The sequence below is a fragment of the Cornus florida genome, unplaced genomic scaffold, assembly GCF_030987335.1.
Source record: "Cornus florida cultivar Cherokee Brave unplaced genomic scaffold, ASM3098733v1 CherokeeBrave_3.0.0_Hap2_Chr05, whole genome shotgun sequence".
Classification (NCBI taxonomy): domain Eukaryota; kingdom Viridiplantae; phylum Streptophyta; class Magnoliopsida; order Cornales; family Cornaceae; genus Cornus; species Cornus florida.
The window spans coordinates 86,238,449-86,263,384 of NW_026775575.1; the positions used below are offsets into that span (position 1 = coordinate 86,238,449).

Genomic DNA, 24,936 nt, shown 5'->3' on the forward strand with positions numbered 1-24,936 from the left:
AGTGGACAACTACTTTAAGACGGATCCGGGTGGTATATATATTTTTTAATACATCCTATCCTACTTACCAAATATATATATATATATATATATATATATATTGTCGTTTGTGCGAGAAATATGTAATAATTATGAAGTAATAATTTTTCGGCATTCTTTTTCACCACTTGTTCTGCATGTAAATGTAATATCATCGATCATTTTATAATGTCAAGAAAATTGGTGACAAAACATTTTGAATATATGGCACTAGTAACTTCCATGATTGAAATAAATAATTTGTTGCTTAGACAATTTAAAAATTCATTTTCGGTATACTATTTTACATAAATATAATTTTAAATAGAGTAATATTCTTAAGAATTCTTTATCATGAACTTTTTACATTTAACTAATGAATTGGGACAATTTTTTGAGATAGACAAGATTTACAAAATCAGTAATCTATACGCAATAAATTTAATTTACAATGACTTTAACTTATTAACTTACTACATTCTGCGTACTAAAACAATTTTTATTTTACGTAGTATTTATTTAGTTGTCTCGACAAGTAACTCACATAGTAACTTTGTTTTTACCATACTCGAACCCTCGCACAGTGCAAAGGTGGTGTGTAAACGTCGTCTATTGGTCACTGCAAAGAAGATTTTGTTCATTCATCTTTTGATGATACGTATTAAAATAGCACAATTCAAATGTTGAAAGAAAAAAACTATATATCATGATGCTATAGAAAGAATTGAAAAGCAAATTCCCAACAATTAAGGCCGGAAGTAATATTGAAATATATAAGTTACAGTATATAGTTTGGTAGCCGTCATTCTTTTCACCGTATACCCGTAGGAAAATTTAACACCAAACGCTCTCTCTCTCTACTGTGTGCGTGTGTGTGTGTGAGAGAGAGCAATTACACCTCTTCTCCATTTAATGCCATGCACCATCTCTCTAGACCTTGCAATAACTCCTCGCTGCCACATTTTTCTCCATCTGTTTTTCCCCCTTTCACCTCCCTTTCCTCCACTACTTCTCTCTCCGGCCATTCTCTTTTCTCTCTCTCTCGATTTTGATTCTCTTTCTTTTCCTTTCTCTTGTTCATCTCCTCCTTATCTTCTTCTCTGGTTTGTTGACTTGTTTTTTGAATTGGTATCGCTTTCTATTTCGTCCTCATCTCTCCATCTGTACTCGTTTGGCTGCTTCTTACCCCTTGCCCTATAAATACCGACCAGACCATGCTCAAATAGTGCACAAACAGATCTAAGCTTTCTCTTTTCATAAGAGCTCTCGAAGAGTTATCTAGCTTCACAAAGTACTCTCTTCTTTCAATTAGTCAACTCCTTTTGACTTCAAATATATATATGTATATATCTATGGTGATACACATTTCTTCGTTTTTAGATACCAATCCTTGAAGGTCTGTTTGAGTTTGGAGTCTATTTGTGATGTAACCCGTTGAATAGGGTTTGAGGTCTAAGTATCTTATTTGGTGAAGAACTTCTTTTTAAAACCACCATTTAATTTCACTGATTTTTCAAATCCACCATTTGTGATCTTTCTGATTTGTTTTTCATGTGTGATATATATTTTCGTTACTACCTTGTTCCTGCAGGTAGAAAATTTTTGTGTGAGAAATATTATATATATATATATACACACACACACATACTTAACGAAAAATATATATATATCTTATATATAGAGAGAGAGTGCTTGATTTTTCACTCGAGTCTTTCCGACTAATTAGGTTCTTAATACATCTCCAGAGAGAGTGAGAAAACTAGAACTTCAAAACAACCCTGTAAGTAACCGACAGAAAAACAATGCCAACCCAGAGATAGAATATATATTTGTGTGTGCACCCACACATTCACACTCTCTCTCACATCGTCTTTACTGTTTAGGGTTTTTTTTTTGGGATGACCGGAAGTAATGGGTATGTTGGTGGATCTGTATATCCATCAGGTCCAACCCTTGTTCAAGTCAACTCCTTCTCACTAGTACTTGTTTGTTAAACCTTAATTTGTAACTTTCTATGACTAATGCTTGTGTTTTTTTTCATTTCACCATTTATATATATATATATATATCATAATGACATAGACATCACCATCTCTATATATCATAATGACATAGACATCACCATCTCTATATCAATATATATATATATATATATATATATATATATATATGTATGTATGTAACATGATGTCACATAGATCAGACCATTATTTTATTTTTCTTCTTTAAATGGTTTACAAGGCCAGTGAAGGGGTATTAGTAAAAGTCAATTTGCCTTTCTAAGAATAATCCATCTCGAAATTCGAAAAACGCGTTGAGGTCTTCTCTCTTGGGAAGAGAGAGAGAGAGATTATAGCTAGCCCTACAAATTAATCCTGGTCAAGTGCCTCTTACTCATTTTCATACATTTTTCAACATGGGTTTTCTTTGATAACCAAAATAGAGCTCTATTTACACTGTAATTTTTTGTAGCTCACTCAATTTCACACTACCTATCTATATATCAGATAGGGTTTTCTCTTCTTTATTTCCATATCAGTTTTAGCTTCTATGTTTGTGTGTATATACATTTATTACATATATATATATATATATAAATGTTGTTGTTATTGTTTTTCTTTATTTTGAGTGCTAATTATTTCTATTTTGCAGAACAATACTCTTTAAAGATATGTTCCAGCCAAACATGATGGAAGGACAGCTTCAACACCCACTCATCATGGGTTCAGCCACATCCGAAACCGATTTCTCTTCTATCAGAGACGAAGATTTTGACGGCAAATCCGGCAGTGAGAACCAAGATGGTGCCTCCGGCGATGATCAAGACCCTAATCAGCCGGGGAAGAAGAAGAGATACCACCGCCACACTCAGCATCAGATCCAAGAAATGGAGTCGTAAGATATTAGCAAATCTATACGGAAAATGTTATTTCAATCGAACCTAAAAGATAAGCTGCTGGCCGGCTTATTTGCTGTTAGATATGTTTCAAGCTCGGCTTAATGATTCCCGACCACTTAAACATGTCTAATAACATAAAGGCCTTCAGCTGATGTGTTAGGTCTGAATTATCGACTAGAGCATCAGTATTCAATCTCTATATATATTATATATATATATATATATTTTTTTTTTATTGGTTGCTTTTACATTGTTTATTTTTTATAAAAAAATAAAATAAAACTGATCTCGAAACCTTCTCACTTTTGGTGGTTTTAGTTTCTTCAAGGACTGTCCACACCCAGATGACAAGCAAAGGAAGGAACTGAGCCGTGAATTAGGGTTAGAGCCGTTGCAAGTCAAATTCTGGTTCCAAAACAAACGCACCCAAATGAAGGTATTCCAGTCTAAACTTTCTACATACCATAATTAATTTGGATCCCATTTTCTATGATTTGTACTTTTCTAATCAGGAGGGACCGTTACGATGTCTAATTAGTCTTTTCTAGGGAATGTGGTTTCACATTAGTCAACCTTACTCATGTTAATTTCTTCTGCTAAATTCAATCTCTCTTGGTGAAATTTTAATGACACATAGACTCAGCATGAGCGCTTTGAAAACAATCAACTCCGAGCTGAGAACGAAAAGCTTCGTGCTGACAACATGAGGTACAGAGAAGCTTTTGGCAATGCCTCTTGTCCCAATTGTGGAGGCCCAGCTTCCATTGGAGAGATGTCATTCGACGAACATCATCTCCGCATAGAAAATGTTCGATTAAGAGAAGAGGTACTATTAGTACTTAATAAACATACCTGTCCATAGTTGTTTCATTTTTTTTGCTTTTTCTTTTTTGCATGTTATAACGTTGATGTACAATGTTACAATTTTTTTTTTTTTTTTGATTAAATCTTTTGGTTTTAGATTGATCGCATTGCAGCCATAGCTGCAAAGTATGTTGGCAAGCCCTTGGTGAACTACCCTATTCTTTCACCACCAGCTACTCCCCGTGCACTTGACCTTGGGGTTAACCATTTTGGGGGGCAGACAGGGCTCGTGGAGGACCTGTATGGAGCAGGAGACCTACTCAAGTCTTTCAGTGGTGGTCCTACTGAGGCCGATAAGCCAATGATAATCGAGCTCGCGGTTGCAGCCATGGAGGAACTAACCCGAATGGCACAAATGGGTGACCCTTTGTGGATGCCAGTAATTGATAGCAGCTCCTATGTGCTAAATGAAGATGAATACATGAGGATATTTCCAAGAGGAATCGGCCCCAAACCTACTGGATTCAGATGCGAATCATCGCGTGAAACTTGTGTTGTTATAATGAACCACAGCAGCCTTGTTGAGATTCTTATGGATGTGGTATGTCCCTTGATTTTTTTTATAAAGTTAAATAGCTTTTGTTATGAAGATATATACTAGACCTAATTCTCACTTTCTTTTACAATAATTAGAATCAATGGTCGACTGTGTTTTCTGGTATCGTCTCAAGAGCTATGACCCTTGAAGTCCTATCAACTGGAGTAGCAGGAAATTATAATGGTGCCCTGCAAGTGGTAAAATATTTATTTCACTTTCACTATCAATTTTGTAAATTTGACTTTTTTTTTTTGCTCATATGAAACTCTAGGGCATGTTTAGATCAGTAACTGTTGAAAAATCTGTTGGGTTGATAGTTTCTGAAAATTATTTTCTGACATTTAAATGTCCAATTTGGATCTGATCAATACATAGTACATAATAAACTTTTGATTTTTCAGATGACTGCTGAATTTCAAGTCCCTTCGCCGATTGTTCCTACTCGTGAGAACTACTTTGTTAGGTACTGTAAACACCATGGTGATGGCACATGGGCAGTGGTTGATGTTTCTCTGGACAGTTTACGCCCTAGTCCAATAATGAGATGCCGGCGAAGGCCATCTGGATGTTTCATTCAAGAAATGCCCAATGGATACTCAAGGGTAACAACAATTAAACGTACTCAACTTGTGATTTCAGTTTACTTCATTGTTAGTCTTCTTATTATTTTTTTTTTTCTTCTTCTTTCAAATGGTTATGTATCCATTAGGTTACATGGATTGAGCATGTTGAAGTAGACGATCGCGGTGTCCATAACTTATACAAGCCCCTAGTTCACTCTGGTCTTGCATTTGGGGCAAAGCGTTGGATTGCCACTCTTGATCGACAATGTCAGCGCCTTGCAAGTGCTTTGGCAACAAATTTTCCAACCAACGATATTTGTCATTCAGGTGATTACACTGCAAGTACTAATTGTCTCAACAAATTTTATGTTGACATAAAAATTTTGGACTAATTGATGTTGAAACAATCCTTATTTTTTTCATCACAAAGTGATAACAACTACGGAAGGAAGAAAGAGTATGTTGAAGCTGGCTGAGAGAATGGTAATAAGCTTCTGTGCTGGAGTGAATGCTTCAACTGCTCACACATGGACGACGCTATCTGGAAGCGGAGCTGATGATATTAGGGTCATGACCAGGAAGAGCGTTGCTGATCCCGGCCGTCCTCCTGGCATTGTGCTAAGTGCAGCTACTTCTTTCTGGCTTCCAGTTACACCAAAGACTGTGTTTGATTTCCTCCGTGATGAGAACTCCCGGAATGCGGTATATAATGTTAATTCTGAAGCCTTAATGCCTCTTCTTCTTTATAGTATAAAAATGCTTAGATTAAGTGAGCCATTTGGATCAAAAAAACATTTAGTCATATATAACTCATTTTATTTGGCTCATGAAATAGTAAAAGTTTGATAATAATATAACATAAACAGTAGTAATGGATCTTCAATTTTGTAAATTAATTTGGATTTTTCTCAATTTTGTAGATCAGTTATAATTTCAGGAGTACTATAGATATGTTGCATGGCATGAACAACATATATAAACATTTGATAATTCATCAATATGTACTTCTATAAAATCTCTTGAAATTTCATAATAATAAATGTAATTCTCACTTCTTAATGCCTGCAATCACAGTGGGACATTCTTTCCAATGGAGGAGCTATTCAAGAAATGGCACACATTGCTAATGGCCGAGAACCTGGTAACTGTGTCTCACTATTGCGAGTCAATGTAAGTTGCAGATTCATTTTCTCACTAACCAATTTACATTCTCATCACTATTGTTAATTGGTTCAACATTGAATGACCAACTAAACCTATATAAAAACTTTTCGCAGAGTGTCAATTCAACCCAGAGCAACATGTTGATACTACAAGAAAGTTCCAGTGACCCAACAGCCTCATTTGTCATCTATGCACCTGTGGATATTACTGCAATGAATGTGGTACTATGCGGTGGAGACCCGGACTATGTGGCTCTTCTTCCCTCAGGATTCGCTATACTTCCTGATGGACCTACAGTGAATCCAGGAGGCATCACTCATGCTGGTACCGGTGGAACTCTACTGACTGTCGCGTTTCAGATTCTGGTCGATTCTGCTCCTACTGCAAAGCTTTCTCTTGGATCTGTCGCGACTGTCAACAACCTCATCAATTGTACCGTGGATCGGATTAAGGCTGCAGTGCCAGGCGACAACATATGATTTTCATTAATAAGACTCAATTTGCAGGTAAATTTAATTAGTCATGGAAATGTATATCACATGTTAGTGTTTCACTAATAAATTTTTGGCTTTTGTTCTAAATTTAGTTGTAGGGCTAGTAGCATACTCTTCGGCTGCTTGATTTAGTTTTTTTTAAAGTAGTTCTCAAGCTAAACCAAACAAAAAAAAAGGTTTTTAGAGAACTATAACAACCCTTTAGTTTTTAGAAAGCCCAAACAGATTTCTGTACACTTCTCTGATTTTTAGTTATTCGAAAATAGAAAACGTTTTGAGAAAACAGAACCAAGCAGGCCATGCCCCTCTCTCTATCTCTACTCTACTCATCAGTTAATGTTATTGTTAATTTTTTTTTCTTTGAATTATTTGCAAAAATCGAACTGAATTTTCTTCTCTGTTATTACAGTAAAAAAATAGAGCAAAATAAGGAGAGGAAAAGGGGAAAATGGTAGAGAAAGATGGTGGATACTGAGCTATATATATAGAAGATGGAAAGAAGTCAAGAACGCACCTTGTGTGTGTTCCTTTTGAACCATGCATGGTGTTTGGTGCGTGTGCAGGGAGTCATCCCTTCAGCTTGATTTAGTTTGCAAGGATGATATGGGTTCGGGTATTGACTTCTCCAAACAATGTAAAAGATATATGAAGAATTTATTATATATATATATATATATAGAGTAAGAGAGAGAGAGAGAGAGAGAGAGAATTTCAATTTACCTTTTTCATTTTAATTTTCGTGTCTTAGGTCTAGGGCGTTTTGTATTGTGCTATTTCAGTTATGTAATATTGGTGTTTGTTCCCTTGTTGTTTGTGTGTTTTAAAGTGTTGGTTGTTGGAAAAGCTTAAATTTGTAATAGACATGTACCCCTTTTCCCCATTTTAAGATCTATTGAAATATTTTGCTCTAATAATTCTGAGTCCATCTCTGTTTTACTAATTTGTTATTGCCTACTGATTTTTCTCACTTTGTTTTTGTAGTACTTAATTTTTTTATTTGTTTGAATGGTAAACATTAATGCTTAGTTTGGTAGGAATGATAAAAATTAAATGGAAGGGAAAGAAGAAAGTAGGATTTCATCTTTTGAAAAAACTTAAAGTTAATGTCATTCTACTCATTCCTTCTTTTTCTTTGATTGGACGGAAGAAACGGAGAAAATAATACCTTACTTTACTTGTTAGAAATATGGGAATAGAGATTACTAATATTGAGTTTATTTAATGATTATGAAAAGGATTAGTGTAGTTTTAAGTTGCTTCACTTCCTTCAACTTGTTAGAAATATGGGAATAGAGATTATTAATAAATTTTCCTTTCATTATGGTCATCTAGAAAACGTGATTTTAAAGAGGGGTTTCTTTTTTGTGTTTTGTCCAAAAAAGTTCATTTAAGCCTTGAAAATGCATTTTACAGTAGCTTTAGCCTTGTTTCGATCAACCGGTTCCCTATTTCGGCCTACCGAAGCTCAGGGCTTCATTTCGGTAGCCTCCCCCTTGTATTTCGGTCTACTGAAATGATTGGGTTCATTTCGGTCGACCGAAATGACATTTCGGTCAACCTAAATGCCCCTGGTTCTCAGCTCTTACTTGTTTTGGCTAGCTTTGTTTCTCGAATTTCAAACTGTCATAACTTTGTCATTTCTAATCCAAATGGGGTCATTCTTGAGCCTAAATTCAAGAATTTTGAGTCAGCTTTCCAATAGTACCAATTCCATTCTCAGATTCAAATCACAATGTGAGTTATTCATCTTTTTGTGAGACAATGTCAGATTTTTCTTCAACCGAAAAGGAGTGTTTTGTGGGATTCTTGGCCAAAGTTTCTAGAACCTCTGGGAATGTTATGAAATGATTAGATTAGGTTGTATGAACCTCATTTGACTTGTTTGGAGTCAAATCTTTCTGTTCTAATTGTGATTTGACTATTTTGCCCTTGGGGCACACTTAGTCCATTTTCAGTCTTTTGCTTTCGCTTTTGTTTTCGTTGTGCTCTGTGACTTCATGGAAAGTCACTTGGCTTTCCTAAGGATGTTGTGCATCCCTAAGGACTTTGTTTTATATTTTTTTGCTTCCTCATTCCGAATCCGTTATCGGATCAACTCTCGAGTCACATTGACACATTCGGGTTTGTGAAAATTTGAAACGTCACATCATACATTTGATGGCACCATTAATTATTCAATTGTTCCACTAGAACAATGGACTACAATCAAGGCCTATGAACATCAGTCAAGGATCAAATTAATATTGATGGAAGGTCTTTGTTCCAATCATTGGCACAATATTGGTAATTGAGATTTATAACCATTCAATTCACCTTGTAAGTCGATCCATTAGAGCAATATATGTTTTCTTACCGTCCATAAATAGCCACACTGATATAGTAAATCTTTAGGCCCCGTTTGACATGCGTTTTGTTTTTGTTATTTTTATTTTTGGACTGTTACAAACTACAATGTCGATTATGGCAATAAAAGTATGTTTGGTGTGGCCTTGTTTTATTTTACACAGTGCTCAAACACTTCGTGAACAGTGACTCAAAACCAAAACACTAAAAAATTATTTTTTCTTATTTTGACAACTGTTCATGACTCAAAACCATATTTTGCATGTTTCTATTTCTGTTTCCGATATTTCCACAACAAAATATCGTTCCCAAATGTACATCATTTCCAAACGTGCTTCTGATTTTTTTTCAAAATATTAATACTGCAAAAAAACTATTTCTGTTTTAGCCAAAAATAAAACGCCTAAAATAAAACGCATGTCAAATGGACCCTTAAACATGTTGAAGTATTGAAACATGAATCATGTACTTGATAGCTTGTTACAATGTTTTGCTTTGTTGTTTGTGCCTAAATATTACTTTGTTTATAAAATTGACTGTATATAACAATATGTGAGTGTGTGTGTATATATATATATATCAAGATTTAATGTAGGTAAATAATACTAGCACTTACCTTTTAAAAAACAACTATCAAAACCCTTAATTTATCCATCACTAGATGTACATGCTTGAAAGTCTCTCTCTCTCTCTCTCTCTCTCTCTCTCTCTCTCTCTCTTTTATACATATATATAGATAGATAATGATGGGTCTTACTTATATGTTTGAGTTCATTACTTCTTATATTAGAATTTTCACCTAACGAAATGTAATTAATCTGACAATTAATGGGGACTTCTTTTAATAATGATATCGATGCAGGATATATAAGTTGCAGATTGGATTTTATATGCATTATAGTGTCCACATTTTAATTTCAAAATAAAATAATTATTTAATAGTGTTTGGTGTCTAGTTTATGAAAGGGACAGGCATATTGGTACCACAAGCCCAATGTGCCAATAAAGCCAACCACACCAACATCATATTCTTTGTAATCAAGCCATGAGGAATGTTCTTTATTTTTATTTATTTATATTTTTCTTTTCAATAAAGTGAAAATTTTATTTTAGTGTCACAATTGTCAGTCACTGTATGATGTGCCCATCTTATTTAATGGCATGAATGTGGATGATATCTATCTCTATAACCCTTAAATTTTCTACTAAATAAATATTGGTTGGAATTGCATATTGCTTATTTAGTTATTATGTTACTTTACTAATGTTACTATTAACAGTCACAATAGGAAATAAATGGTTAGACAAATTGCAGTGATACAATAATGGTTAGACAAATTGCAGTGATACATCAAAATAGAAATTTATTAATGACATAATAGATACAATATCTTATGCTTGGATATATTGGTTGGAATTGCATATTGCTTATTTACTTATGAATTACTATTAACAGTCACAATAGGAAAATAAATGGTTAGACAAATTGCAGTGATACATCAAAATAGAAATTTATTAGAGTAGTACCTTTAATGACATAATAGATACAATACCTTATGCTTGGATATATATATATATATATATAAGAGACTCACACATACCTATTTTGCTCATTTGAAAATTTGAACTCTTACTACCCACTTTGGGTGAGTAGTAAAGGAAATATCACTAAACACAAGGTCTTTAGTGCTTGGATATATTTGACATAATTGAACTGTTGAAGCTGAACGAAAATTTTCATTTATTTCTTTCTAGATTATAAATAAAATTTTAAATTATAATTTCTATTAAAATTTTGGTATGGAAATTTAATTTACTATGAAGTAAAAGGGAAAATTTGAGACATGTAGAAATAAAATAGAAATTTTTGTCAAAAAGTAATAAATATTGAATATCTTGAATATAACGAGTCAAAATTCAAATTGTTATGGGCCATATCCTTATTTCTGAAGTAATCCACGAGCAAGATGTTTATTTTTTTCGGTTTTGCTCTTCTTGGGCCCTTTGCTTTCCTTTTGGGTTGTCGACTCCCTTTGGTTACCTTTTGGGCTTTCGACTCCCTTTGGTTGCCATTTGGGCTTTCGATTAGTCTCTCTCTTTTGTCCAGAACTCTCTAAAATCCAAGTTCACCCACACATTATTTTCCAATCACTGTTTGCAGTTTATAACAAAAACTCGGACAAATTATTATTATTAGTATTATTTTAAATTTTTTTTTTTTTTTTCCAGTGGGATGGGTCGGATTCTGATCATGGATTGGTTGCTTGTTGCGCTAATTAAAAAATTTATACTCAAATACTTTTTTCATTTGAATTCAAATTGAGACAACAATAGATTTTGAATACAAATCTCTTGTAACACACAGTACCCACTGATCGTACAGAAACACAACTCATTTTAAATGAAATTAGGGACCAGGCCTAACTCAACCTGAGATATGAAACCTACAGTCAATAAGAGCCCAATCATTGACTTCACTTGCTATTTCAACAGTTCTACAAACAGTTTGGACTAAAAATAAAATAAAATAAAAATAATAATTTGTTCAAGAAATGGGAAGACTTTTTATTATTATTATTATTTTTTTTTTTGGTCCCTAACAAATTAGGGAACGCCTGATATGAGCGCTCTACCAATTAGGCCAATGAGCATTGTTCCGAAATATTCCAAGACATTGTACTGCACCAAAGGTTTGTGTGTTAAGCACAGCCGTCTACCATGCCGTCCAGCAAAGATCCAAATTGGCAACAGAAATAGAAAATCCACTTGAATTGCCTTTTGCGGTCGGTTGATAGACAGCACAACTACAGTTAACCCTCCACAGACCCAAGGGTCATTTTCCATGCTTTGCCCACCACTTCAAGAAACACTACAAATACACACAGCAAAGGAGGAGGTATATTTTAAGACACTACATTTTACACACAGTCACACACTAACAACATGTCTTGCTCTCTGAAGCAATCCTATGCAACTGCTACACTTTCTGATCACTTCCAACAACAATCCTTGGCTTCCACATCTCTCTCATCCAATCCCTCCAACCTCGCTTTCAAAAACTCCAACAAAACCAATCTTCTACCACACAAATCTCTCCGCATTTCGTCTCCTAAAGGTCTCGGCTACTTTGATGAACCAAAAGATTCAAAACCTCGAGTGTCTTTAATCCAATGCAATGCTTATGAAGCCCAAAGATCACAGCCCATACAAATTAACATCGATTTACAGCAACATGCTCAACAAGAACCTGCTCAGAAGCTCAAGATTGGCATCTACTTTGCAACATGGTGGGCTTTGAATGTCGTCTTCAATATCTACAACAAGAAGGTCCTCAATGCCTTTCCATTCCCTTGGCTTACTTCAACTCTGTCTCTGGCAATGGGGTCTCTGATCATGCTGGTTTCATGGGCTGCAAGGATTGCTGAAGCGCCTAAGACCGATTTCGAGTTCTGGAAAACTCTGTTTCCTGTAAGCAAAGAAAGAATGAGTTTTAGTTTTTAATTACATTCTATGGGCTTGCTTTGTTTGTCACTCAGAAATACAGTTATTAAAAAATTATAAATGACACTTAACAAACATTTTTCAAAAAATAGTTCTAAAAAAAAACTATCAACAGAGCAGATTTTTGTACAGTTTTCTATTTCTTTGATTTTGGATTTTAATTGTTTGATGGTGTGCTTTTGGTTATTGTTGTTGTATAGGTTGCTATGGCACATACAATTGGGCATGTGGCTGCAACAGTTAGTATGTCCAAAGTTGCAGTTTCATTCACTCACATTATCAAGAGTGGTGAGCCTGCTTTCAGTGTTTTGGTCTCGAGATTCCTAATGGGTGAGGCTTTTCCGATGCCGGTGTACCTGTCACTCCTGCCTATCATCGGAGGTTGTGCACTTACCGCGGTCACCGAGCTCAATTTCAACATGACTGGTGAGCAAGAAAACTGTACTGTTTTTGAATTGTATTTGTCTGCTGTATACTATACTAATTTTTGTATTAACTCGTGAATTTTGTGACTTGCTGTTTTTTTATATTAGGATTTATGGGTGCTATGATATCGAACTTGGCGTTTGTTTTTCGGAACATTTTCTCAAAGAAAGGCATGAAGGGAAAATCTGTGGGTGGGATGAACTACTATGCTTGCCTTTCTATGCTCTCTCTTCTCATTCTCACCCCATTTGCAATTGCTGTGGAGGGTCCTCAGATGTGGGCAATTGGCTGGCATAGAGCAGTCATTATGATTGGACCCCAATTCGTATGGTAAGAATTTCCGCATTCCTAATTGTGTAGATGCGTTTTGAAAACTGTTTGCTTGTGTAACATAAAGCGGAGAGTAGCTACACATCGTTTTCTTTGGCATCATTTGCTAAAATGATGTTCTCAATTGCGGTTTTCTAGGTGGGTGGTGGCCCAGAGTGTTTTCTATCACCTCTACAATCAAGTCTCCTACATGTCTCTCAATGAAATCTCACCCTTAACATTTAGCATTGGGAACACCATGAAGAGGATTTCTGTCATAGTCGCCTCCATCATCATCTTCCACACCCCTATCCGCCCCATCAATGCACTTGGAGCTGCCATTGCAATTTTCGGAACTTTCCTATATTCGCAGGTATATTTGATTTCCTCTTTCACAATTGAATACGACTTCTCATAATACATTGATTATTCAGATGGTATGATCTCTCCTCTTCAAAGAAGGGGTCGAGTGTTCGAACCTGGTTACATTTAATATTGTGTCGTTTGCTTTAACTTCACACGTTTGCATTTACTGCATTTTTTTTGCAGGCAAAGCAGTAGAATGGACGGCTAGAGCATTATTACTATGGGAATTGAGAATCATCAACAATATAATTCTACACTTAAAAGAGGGCTTAGATGTATAATATAGATTTCTCTCTATGCTGTAATGTATTGAGCAGTTAGTTATGTTGCAGAATTTAAATTTATGCCTCTTCATTTTCCTTGTCATTGCTTCTCAGTCTGATTATTGTATTTTATGTCAACTAGGCTTGTAAAATGATTCTACTTTAATGAGAAACATTCCATGCTTGTTACTTTCAATCTGAACAAGGCATCAGAATTTTTTTCAGCATAGATGAATTCAGTGTTATAACATCCAACTGTTCGCTTTTTCAATCATCAAGTACATTTTTCATATTAACAAATAGTGATTATAATGGTGGACCAAATTTTCATTTTTCAGAGTTGAACTTTGACTGGATATTCAGCTACATGGAGTTAAAAATTAATTTGAACTCAATCATAATTCCAAATGCTGGATATATATATATATATATACCGTGAAAGTATTTTCACCCTTACAGATGAGACTAATCTACATTAGGACACGCAACATTTCATAAGTCACGTGCACCAGGCAAGACCTAGCAAATTCAGGGCTTAATCTGATTACAACTTAACCCATGTGGGTACCCTAAATGCTGGATTATAGACTAAGTTTCGGCATTTCATCAAATTACCTGCATTTTTTTTATTTTTTTTTATTTTAACGTTGCCCTTTGATCCAAATTCCAATACAGCACCAAAAAGACCTTAAATTTGGCATATTAAAATAATACAAACAGACAACAACAGTTAAATACTTAAATTTGACCAAATTTAAAAAGTTACAGTATTAAAACTTCAACTAAAATCTCAGTTACTTATCAACTGCATTGAAATCATATTGTAACCAAAATGATCTTTCAGTAGTTTTTATATCACCAGCAATCTCTTTAAGTATGGTTAGTGTTTCCCTGTCCATGGCTTATTAATTAAATGAAGCCCATGGTGGTGGGGCTTCTCATCCCCATTCACAAATAACTTGCAATTTCTGAATATTAATCAATTTACTAAAAATCAATTTATACTTCTACCACTGATCAGACTTTTTTTTTTTTTTTAATCTGCATCAGAATTAATTCAATTGAAATATCCCTCAAAGCATAGATATGCTCACACATTTTCTAAAATAAATTCGAGAAATTCGAGAAGATTCATTCTTAATCAGAAACAAGCCAATTAATAATATCATCTGCTTACCTCATTTTTTGATCAAATTTTATTTTACCTGTTTAAATATATACTATTCGAGATATTAGTGTTAGTGCCTGCCTTGTGCGATAATTTTTTTCTTATTATATTCATTTTGTCTATGAAATTGTGATGCCTATGCAATGTTGTTTTGTGACATAAAATAAAATAATAATAATAAATAAATAATCATATTCTCCATTGACTCTATTTCAAATGAATTTAAGCCGTTGAATAAAAATATGACATAACACCACCATGTTTGCATAACAATCGTCAGAGTTGCTTTCATGTTCTAAATCATTCAATTGAAGTTCAACCAACTTGTGCATGTCTTTTTCAACCTAATTTTTATTTTTATTTTTTCCAATTTTAGTATTATACATATTTACAGATGTCATCTCCTAAACCGCATGTTATATATACATTTACTTTGGACCCTATTTACAGTAATTGAAGATCATTTTCATACTTGTCAAATTTTGAGAGTACAAAGTGATTTTTCTTGGCAACATATTACATGCACAAAAGTCAAAAGTCAAGATGATAGTACAAAGGCATCAAATTAAGTAAAAAAAAATATATATAAATTTTAAAGTAAAACAAATAAATAAAGAACAGGCTCCAAATTTATGGAAGAAACAGAACCCAACACTTTATAAACAGAATCACCATGGGAGAACGCAACAAACAGGAGAGATCGAAAAGTCTGGCCATCAACACAGCAACCACTCCAAAATTACAACCACAAGGTGCTCCAACACCCAATAAACTCCACACAAGATCAAATTACGGAAAAAAAAATTAAATCGAGACGAGGAAAACCAAAACCAATCTAGACCGGAGATCTAATCGGAGAAAACAACAAATCTGCCCATGTGATCTGAAAACCAACCGAACATAAACAGATCTAACCGAAAAAACAAAAAACTGGCGTAAAAAAACACCCATAGAGCGCACCGAATTTATTACAGCAGCGAGAGGCGGCCTTTATCTCCCCACTTATGTGAAAGGGAACAGGGAGGCAGAGTGAAAAGACAAACCTGTTAGAGAGAGAAAGTTAGAGAGGAGGGAGAGAGAGTTGGGGCGGCGATGTATGACCTTTGAATTTGTGGCTGTGAGTGTTCCCACACGTATAATCAAGTCATTTTACATGTTCCTAAATGAAATCTAGCCGTGTTAACATTTAGCAATATTTGGAATGAACTGAAGATGATTTGTTGTGTCATAGTCTCTTCCATCATCATCATCTTGCACACATCTGTCCGTCCTACTCATCAAGTCCTCTGGATCTGCCATTGCAAGTTTTGGAACTTTCCCATGTTCACAGCTAAATTCAACAACAACTTTGAGAACTGAATGTGACTGATCATAAACTTTTATTGCATTGATGGTGCATCTACGGAGGGCATAAACTCCGTCCAGACCGTCTCTATCGGGACCAAAAATATCTGGTTAAATCAAGCATGTGAACAAGTTGTTTCTGTTTGTTTGCATACTAATGTAATCACTTTGGTTGAGACCATGTTAGACAGCTACAAGGGCTGTTGTGACTACCCAGAATCAAACTCCCTAGTAAAAATTGTGCAAAACTGTAAAAAAAATCAACTGACTTGGTATTTTTTACGAGTAAATGTAATTAATCAAATTGTGTCAATATCCATTTGGTTTTGAGTTTCCAAATACACATGCATGTGAATTCAGAAAAATGGGAATCTACTGATATTAGGATGAACCAATAAGAGATGCATGGAGGGAACCAATAAGAGAAGAAAGTTGAAGGTTAGATGATTGAAACTTTATTCAAGGGGAGAAAGAAAAAATGATCTCCTGAGAAACTAAAAGGGGTATTATTTTACCACTTGATTTATGAAGACCACCTTTGAAAAACAAAAATAAAAACTATATATATATATATATATATATATGAAGATCACCTTATGGAGCTAAGCCTACAAAGAGAGAACCCAATAATATAATTCTTTCTTGAAGCCTATAAATTCCTAAATTAATGAAAACAATCGCAGCATAACAATAAGAACTAAGATGTATTTTCACGCAAACAAACATGAACAGCTTGGTATTTTACCCTGCTTAATGATTATTATATATATATATATATATATATATATACAGACTTGCATCAATTTCATAACAGCCATAATTGGAACTCATCATAAACCAGCATTTGTTCAAACTTCTGTGGATATCATCGTAGCTTGTAACAAAATCAATTTACAAATGATTCTTGTTCATAACTTCAGTTCAGTTGATGCATAATGAACTTAAATCAGCCAACTGCAAAAAAACTGGAATGGGAAATTTTCTAAAGATGAGAGGAACAGAAAATATCAGTCGCCAAGTTGAAAGACATCAAGCCTTCTTTTTCCTATTCAATGCAGGTCTTTTGCCCATTGCGGTAGTCTTGCCAGAGTGAGGTAGCAGGCCGCGCAGAATGGCTAAAACTGCAAAACCCATGAAGGGGTAGTACATCATCAATAACTCTTCCGATGCCTTCCGGGAACCGATCAGTTCTGCTAATATGGCAACCTGAGATGCATAAAATTTATGAGGAAAAGGAAAAAGGCACAACAGTTTCTTCTATAATTTTCACTTTCATTAGTTCTTCGCCTCATGCATGTACATTCCACTATTTTAATAACGAGTGCAGGGAGCACATAATAAGAGCAAAGGTTAGACCAAGGGGTCTGCTATACAATCGATGGATCCACATAAGACACTATTCTCCACTGATTTACAATTCCATCCGTGAACCCCTAAAAATTAAAGTATAAAGAACAGAGAACTTAAGCACCCAAACCGGAACATCGACTCCATCTAAGGACCACTTGTTCCACTCTTGCCACAGCCCCCACCATAGGCAAAAGGGTGCCACCCTCCAAGTATCTAGGGCGCCACTCTCACTGCACACCCTCCCTAAGTCTCAAGCATGCTCTGCAGGACTCTGGCATAACTCAAAAAAGGGCAAAAAGGGGAAAAAGCATAGCCCAACAATCTTGAGCTACCAGGCAATGCAAGAGACCAATTAACCATCATCTGAACCCTCCTCCCCAGATTATTAATGGTCAAAATCCTCCCTAGGACCACCGTCCAACCAAAAAAAAGGACACCTTGAGCAGTGCCTTGGTGCGCCACACTGCCTTCCAAGGAAAGGAAGGCCCGCAAACATCCGTCAGACTCCTGCAGAAAGAACGCAGCTCTAGAATCCCATGATTGGCCTCCATCCAACACCAAACATCAAACCCCTTCCCCTTCCCCGCCCCCCACCACATCCCAGCTCCCGACGATACAGCACAACCAGAAACTCACCATTGTCTCCGAGCTCCAAATCCCGGAATGGGCCAAACTAAATATGTCAAAACAACCTCCCACTATCAAGGCGATAAAAGTTGGCCACCAACTCCTCCTTGTCCACGACTATCTGATATAGACGCGGATAGATGGACTCTAGCAAGTGATTCCCACACCACACATCCTTCCAGAAGTCGACCCCCCGCCCACTTCTCAACCTAAAGCGAATATGAATCAAATGCATGAAAAATTGTAGGGGAATTGATGACTTCCCCTCCATATCTAGCTCCTTTAAAGTAAAAGCATATTGTAGACTGTGCAGTGTGATTTTAGCTCATCAACTATTTCTCCTTGATAAATGCATCCGTCATTGTGAAACGGGTGTCAAGCTTCCATCATCTTCTTCTTTTTCTTTTCCTTTTTTTTTTTTTTTTTTTTTTTTTCCATTAAAAAAAATTTATTAGGCTTGTTCCCTCTCCCTCTCTCTTTGAACAATTTTCTCTCTTCCATATTTGCTTTCATTGTTTCTTTTAGATATCAACTTCTGCAGTGAATTTTAAACAATATTATTCTAGATGGAACTGATGTGATAAGCAGATAAAGAATTTCTCTTCTCTGGGTTGTTCAACGATCTCATTGCAAATTTCTACTTATGCATCATCAATATAGGTAAATCCCAGGAATCAAAAAAAAAAAAAAGGCTCATTCTAATTACACAGCTGATTGGCAGTCCAAGTGTCCAACAATATACCATTCCACCAAAATTAGAGAGGGTCTTGATATGTGTCCCATATATATATATAGAGAGAGAGAGAGAGATGTTGACCATAAGGATTCCATCCAAGGACAATCTATGCATTTTGATGATAACAAACCATTAATGGTGTTTAAGGACTAATGTTTACATTGTTATAGATGATTTACATTCAAAGAAGAACCTCAATGAAAATCGTAAAGACCATTCCAAGTATTCCATTACTCAAGATCACATCTATGGAAAGCAAAGGAAAATGAAGTTGCAAGGAACCAAATGCAAACTCCATCCAAAGATAGCTTGGACTACAACAAGCAAGAAAGCAACTCAAATAAAGGAAGGAAGCAAGTCTACCTAAAAGCCTACACGATCATAGACAAAGCATGAAGAAAGGGATAGACAGGTTGGTGAGTGTTTAGAATTTATTGTCAAGGTATTTATGAATCTATTTGAAGCTCATCTCTATAGGACCATGCATATCATGCATCATTCATATGCTCCTATATCCATTAACAATAGACTATGCACTTCATTCATATAATTGACACATGAAGTCTTTGCTAAAAGAATGAGTTAGTTCAAGCTTGCATAAACTTATAAAGAACTCATCACTTGTGCTAGAAATGCTAAGACCATGCACATCAATCACATGATTCATATTGGTCAACGATTAAGGCATGAGAAGCCTTCATTACCATAAGTTGGTAACAGACTTTATGACCCTTGTCTGCGCATCATGAAAACTGTGTTTTTGGCTAAGTGTGAAAAATGAATTTTTGAAGAAAACATTTTTCCAAGATAATTTTTCCCGGTAATTACTCCTTACACTTCAAATAGCCTAAACTGATTTTATGGGATTTTTTCATCAATTCTACATGAGCCTACATGGAGGATCAAGTTTTACCAAAACTGCCGGGAACCCCAATTTGTACTAAAACTGAATTTTCACATTTTGATTTAATAGGATTTCAATTTTTTTATATTTTTTATTGAATCCAAATGGGGGATACTTCCTTATTTACATTGTAAACTTAAAGTAAATGTTTTCAATGGAAATAAGCTGTGTACATAAGTCCTGTGCAGAAGCCTGTTGCAGACCACAAACAATTTTGATTTTCTGCTAAAATACAACTGAGCCGACTTAGTCTTTGAACTCAGCCGACTCATATTGGCCGAGAGTTGCATAATTGAAAACCTCAACTTAGCCGACTCAATTTTCAATCCAGCCGACTCAGTCTTCAACTGAGCCGACTCCCTTCTCAACCCGGTCAACTCAATCAGGCCGAGGCTAATCACTTTCAGAACCTTGAAATTACACAACTCAGCCGACTCAGTTATTAACCGAGTTGACTTGTTCTTGAACTGAGCCGACTTAGTTCTCAACTAAGTCGACTTCTTTGGTGAGTCAAATAAAGCTGCTACAGATTTTTTCTGTCTTTTAGTCCATGTCTTACTCTATGACTCTGCAGATTCTCACCCATGCGCATATTGATATATTGACTGTTCCTTAGCTGTGTTGAATTGTTTCTTTCTTGAAGTCAACAGCTATATTGTCTATGAAAGGGCCAAATACATAATTCCAAATTAGATGTCTGCTCAATGCACAGAGCTGCTCTACCAAATAAGGTTTCTTTGTCAAATGAAGTTTCTCTGCCAAATGCAGCACTGACATGTCTTAATCTAGAAGAGGGTTTACAACGGCTATTGACCAACGAAGAGTCTATATATGCTGATATATGCTGTCTGCAAAGGGTGTGCTTTAGCCTAAAAAGACAAAGCTGTGAGAGCCATTTTCGTGCATCCAAGAGAGCTTTTGCTCTACCATTCTATAGAGCTTTTATTCTGATATTACTCTTTGATAGAGCTCTTGTTCTAAACAATCAATCATCTTCTCCTACACAAGCTTGCATAGCCAAAACAGAGAGAGAGAGAAGCTGCGAATTTCTTGAGCAATTTCAGACATTCATTCAGAGTTTTCGTTCTGAGATTTACACTTAGATACAGAGCTGTTGTTCTATAATTATTCCCCTCATATACATCATACTTAGAGAGTGAAGTTCACTTGTATTCATTGATTCTCTAGAGTGAGTTGTAATCTTATATTTGAGAGAGAGAGAGTTTGTAACACTTCCATATTTCTATCAAATATGTTGAAAGACTAAGAGAAGGAGTTTCTCTTAGCAGAGCTATTGTAAGGGTTGGTTTGGCCCAAAGGAAGTCTAAAGTGGTTGTCTCTTAACAAGGTGAAGCAAGGAGTTGCTTAAAGACAAGGTTTGCTCTCCACCCGTAAGGAGGAGCCATAGTGGATTAGGAAGTCTCAAGAGGGGTCTTGAGCCAAGGAGTAGAAGTTTCCGAACCTCGCTAAAATCGCGGTGTCTATGTTTGCAATTTCTCTATCTCTTCTCTTTGCATTTCAGTTTATACTTGCTGCAACTTACTAATTTGTTTATTATAATTCTGCCTATATGAAATTGCATATTTGTGTTAAGTAGCTTGCTAAAATTGCATTGCTATAAATTTTAAATCTGCCATTATTAGACAAGGACTCTATTCACCCTCCCTCTAGAGTCCTTCCTTGGGCAACAAGAGAGAATTGGGGTGGGGGACGAATTGGATCAAATCTCCTATTAAACCAGAAGTTCTTTATTTCATCCTTTCATGGTATGAAAAACCCAATAAATTATAGCTTATCAGTCTGCAACTCATTGTCAACTAAAGGAAACAAAAGAAGATAGAAGAGAATGGATATGAGAGAGAACTGAACATACAAAGAGAAGAAGAGAGAGAGAGACTGAAAACAAAGCTTGTCTTTTTGGCAATTTGAAAGCAGTGAAATTCCCCAGGAAAAGAAAATGGGGGAAAAAAAAAAAAAAAGAACAAAAAAATAGAGAGTTTGTAAAGTATGAGGAGTGACTCACCCTCTTCGCTTAGGCCGCAAGACATGTTACTCATGTAGAAAACGACTGGATAACCAATGAGTCCCACTGCAAATTTACTGCACAAGTTTACTTAAGAGAATCTGCTCCCGGAGATGGAAGAAACAAAAGGTTCAACTTTCTTAATTGTGGATAAGTGTATCCAATTTTATTTAGCTCCATTCATGGTAGGTATACCACTGGAGATCACATATTTTGCTAATAAGGGAAATTAGTCAGATGGCCAAACCATGCTGAATTCTAGAAGGAGAACTTGCCTACTTACATTCAAGGGTATGACCTACAGAAATGCTCCTATAAACACATAAATTTAATCCACCATTTTTTGTACAAAGCCCTCCAACTCCACAGTACGTTTAATCAACATAACTTTGCCACACTGGAGATGAACTAGTCATCTCATCAAGAAATGTGCTAATTATGAGAGGCCTTCATGGAGAACTTAGGGGAGGAGAGCTTCTCTCTATATATTACAAAGAGAGAAAGCTCTCCATGTGAGTTTCAACTCTAGTTTCTTCTTCTTCCCCCTCCCTGTTCTCACGGCTCTTCTCCCTTCCATAACCTTCATCACATCACTTCCTAGCCTCCCTACCACTGATATGCAAGTTTAAAAATTCATCACATTTTGGGTGGTGCTTCGGGTCAGAAAGTCTCTCGTAGGCAGTTTGTGAGGCAGCTAGGTCGCCTATGGCAAGTGGTTCTGTAACTCCTCTATTTCACATCTTCTGATTTCAAAGTTGGAGCCAAGTGACGTGTCTATGTCAAGGCGGTGGAGTCATGAGGTTCAAATGGCACTATGGAGATTGGAAGCATGTTAAGTACACTTCTGATTGATTCCTATATTGCATGGGTTTGATCTTTTCGAATGTTCTTCTTCTGCTTTCAAGGCTTATTGCTCCTCCCTCGAGAGAGAGGGAGGGAGGAATTGAAGAAAGATGAAGAAACACAACAGAGGAAGGTAAGTTGGAATGTAGAGTAATTTGTTTAGAGAAGAGCGTGAGATGAGGAGAAAGAGAGAAACAACTTGAGAAATCACTTGGCTAGCAGTAGAAATTTTTACCCCGATCCATAAACCACGTTGTGAATTTTAAGGGTTGGGGTCGAGATTTTTAGACCGTTTAACTAAATCGATATCAACTATTTATAAATGCGTCGAGTTCGAGTTGACCCTTTCATGATTCATTGTACATTTTATATTTATCGATAAGAATATTTGATATTCTATTATATATTATTCTTGCTAAATATTTATTATAACTTTATTTACGGCGAATGTCACAATTACTATATTATTATATCACAATTTAATTTTTTATAAATTATTAAACCTAATTATTGTAGTATTTTAGAATTAAAATTTTGAAACAGAAACGATTTAATAAACTTAAATGATCATTCCATCAAACCCAAGTCATTCATCCCCAACACCCTTTGGGAAAATGAAACCCTTCAGAAACAAGATGAAATCAGCAAGATATATAGAATGTGATAGAAGACTTTATTTTATAAGATAAATTCACTGATGTTGCATGTGGGAGCCCCGAATCGGCACCTTGGATTTGTAATTGGAGGAAATCCAAGCAGCGGATTTGGTGCTCCCAAACATAGCACGAGCTTATTTTTTGTTGCAATTCTACAATGCAATGGGATATCTATTTGTTACTTCATAAAGATAGAGTAAATGGCACTTTAACCTTACTATAAAAATTTTTTTTTTTTGTGTGATTGGTGACTACAGTTGAATTTTGTGTGTGTGTTGTGTGTGAGTAATTGATGATTGTGTGTGTTTGGTAATTCCAAGAGAATTCGTTGTCATTGTGGCACCAAACGGTGGAAAATGAACGGAAAGCTAAAATGGGCGTTCCATTCCATTGGATATTATATTCCTATGCACCAAATATAGCCCTAAAACAATTATCACAATTCTCAATAAGCAGGGCAGATCCAGATTTAGAAAATTACACTAACCAACCATCATTTTGTCCACTCAATTCAAGTATAGTATGTAAAAAATGTGAAATAAATAATTTCCAAACACAAACCAAAGCAGTAAAGGCATATTGCAAAACCACTTCATTTTCTCAAAAACAAGAAAAACAAGAAAAACAAACACCAGAAAATCAGAAGAGAATTGAAAAAAACATACCATGGAAGTGAAAGCAGAGACGCCATAGACCAAGCAAGTGGTGTTGAACCAAGACTTGCCACCCATAATACCGAAGAGATTGAAGATGGAGAGAGGACAGAGGAAGAGAAGCTCGAGCCATACAATACCCACAAAGAAATTGGGCTTCTCGTCCACCAAGTAATCCCCATACTCGCGTGTGTACCAGAGCTTGAGATCGACGAGGTTGTCAGGGAAGTACTTGTCAGGAAAGCAAATTTGGGAGTCGATAACCAGAGCTAAAACAGGGAAGACCATGAAGAAGATAAACAGTATTGCGTCTATTAGCTTTATCAGAGCCCCCATTTGGAATCACTGTTTCTCTCTCTCTCACTCTGGTTCCGTTTGTTGTACAGTTTTGGGAGTAGCAAAAAGAGGATCTTGAAGCGTTGAATGTTCAACAGATTATATATAAATAATTAAATAGTGTAGAAGCGTGAAAATTGCTATGACCATGTCGTCAGAAAATTGATCATATTCGAAAATAAATATATATAATTGTGAAGATTAAGCATTAAGCGTTTTTTATAAAGAGTAAAATGTCCTCATAACTTTCATTAATGTTGTTATATATTGAATTTTTAATTAATTTGCGATTTTGGAAAGCTTTTTTTTTAAAAGAAAATGAAATCTAAGAAGTTTTTTTTTTTTTAGTGGAAAATTGCCATGACTTTGAAAATTTTGCCACATACAATGAAAAATACATGAAAATTTTATTAAAATATTATTTTTATATGAAGCCTTTTAAACATTTTCTTATATTTTAAAAAACTAATTTTAAAATTTATTGAATATTTAAAACAAAATTTTGGTTTTGGATTATATAGTAATTGGTCGCCTTTATAATGGAAAAA

General features: G+C 35.4%; 3 protein-coding genes across 3 annotated transcripts; 2 read left to right on the forward strand and 1 right to left on the reverse strand.

Annotated features, from left to right (window-relative positions):
* The first annotated feature begins 981 nt into the window (after positions 1 to 981).
* Positions 982 to 7,463, forward strand: LOC132307348 (homeobox-leucine zipper protein HDG2-like). The gene is made up of 12 exons (XM_059805077.1): positions 982 to 1,309; positions 2,671 to 2,913; positions 3,236 to 3,353; positions 3,555 to 3,743; positions 3,879 to 4,322; positions 4,415 to 4,516; positions 4,721 to 4,921; positions 5,029 to 5,209; positions 5,313 to 5,584; positions 5,957 to 6,052; positions 6,160 to 6,552; positions 6,950 to 7,463. Exons 2-11 carry the CDS (start codon positions 2,690 to 2,692, stop codon positions 6,523 to 6,525), a joined length of 2,193 nt encoding a protein of 730 aa, XP_059661060.1. The 5' UTR covers positions 982 to 1,309; positions 2,671 to 2,689; the 3' UTR covers positions 6,526 to 6,552; positions 6,950 to 7,463.
* A 4,301-nt stretch (positions 7,464 to 11,764) lies between these two features.
* LOC132307351 (glucose-6-phosphate/phosphate translocator 2, chloroplastic-like) lies at positions 11,765 to 13,944 on the forward strand. The gene is made up of 5 exons (XM_059805078.1): positions 11,765 to 12,351; positions 12,585 to 12,810; positions 12,918 to 13,140; positions 13,279 to 13,492; positions 13,669 to 13,944. The coding sequence occupies exons 1-5, from the start codon at positions 11,827 to 11,829 to the stop codon at positions 13,678 to 13,680; spliced, it is 1,200 nt and encodes a 399-aa protein (XP_059661061.1). The 5' UTR covers positions 11,765 to 11,826; the 3' UTR covers positions 13,681 to 13,944.
* A 3,119-nt stretch (positions 13,945 to 17,063) lies between these two features.
* Positions 17,064 to 24,484, reverse strand: LOC132307352 (uncharacterized). Its single transcript, XM_059805079.1, has 2 exons — positions 24,065 to 24,484; positions 17,064 to 17,466 (listed from the first exon to the last, which is right to left on the reverse strand). Exons 1-2 carry the CDS (start codon positions 24,386 to 24,388, stop codon positions 17,290 to 17,292), a joined length of 501 nt encoding a protein of 166 aa, XP_059661062.1. The 5' UTR covers positions 24,389 to 24,484; the 3' UTR covers positions 17,064 to 17,289.
* Positions 24,485 to 24,936: the final 452 nt, after the last annotated feature.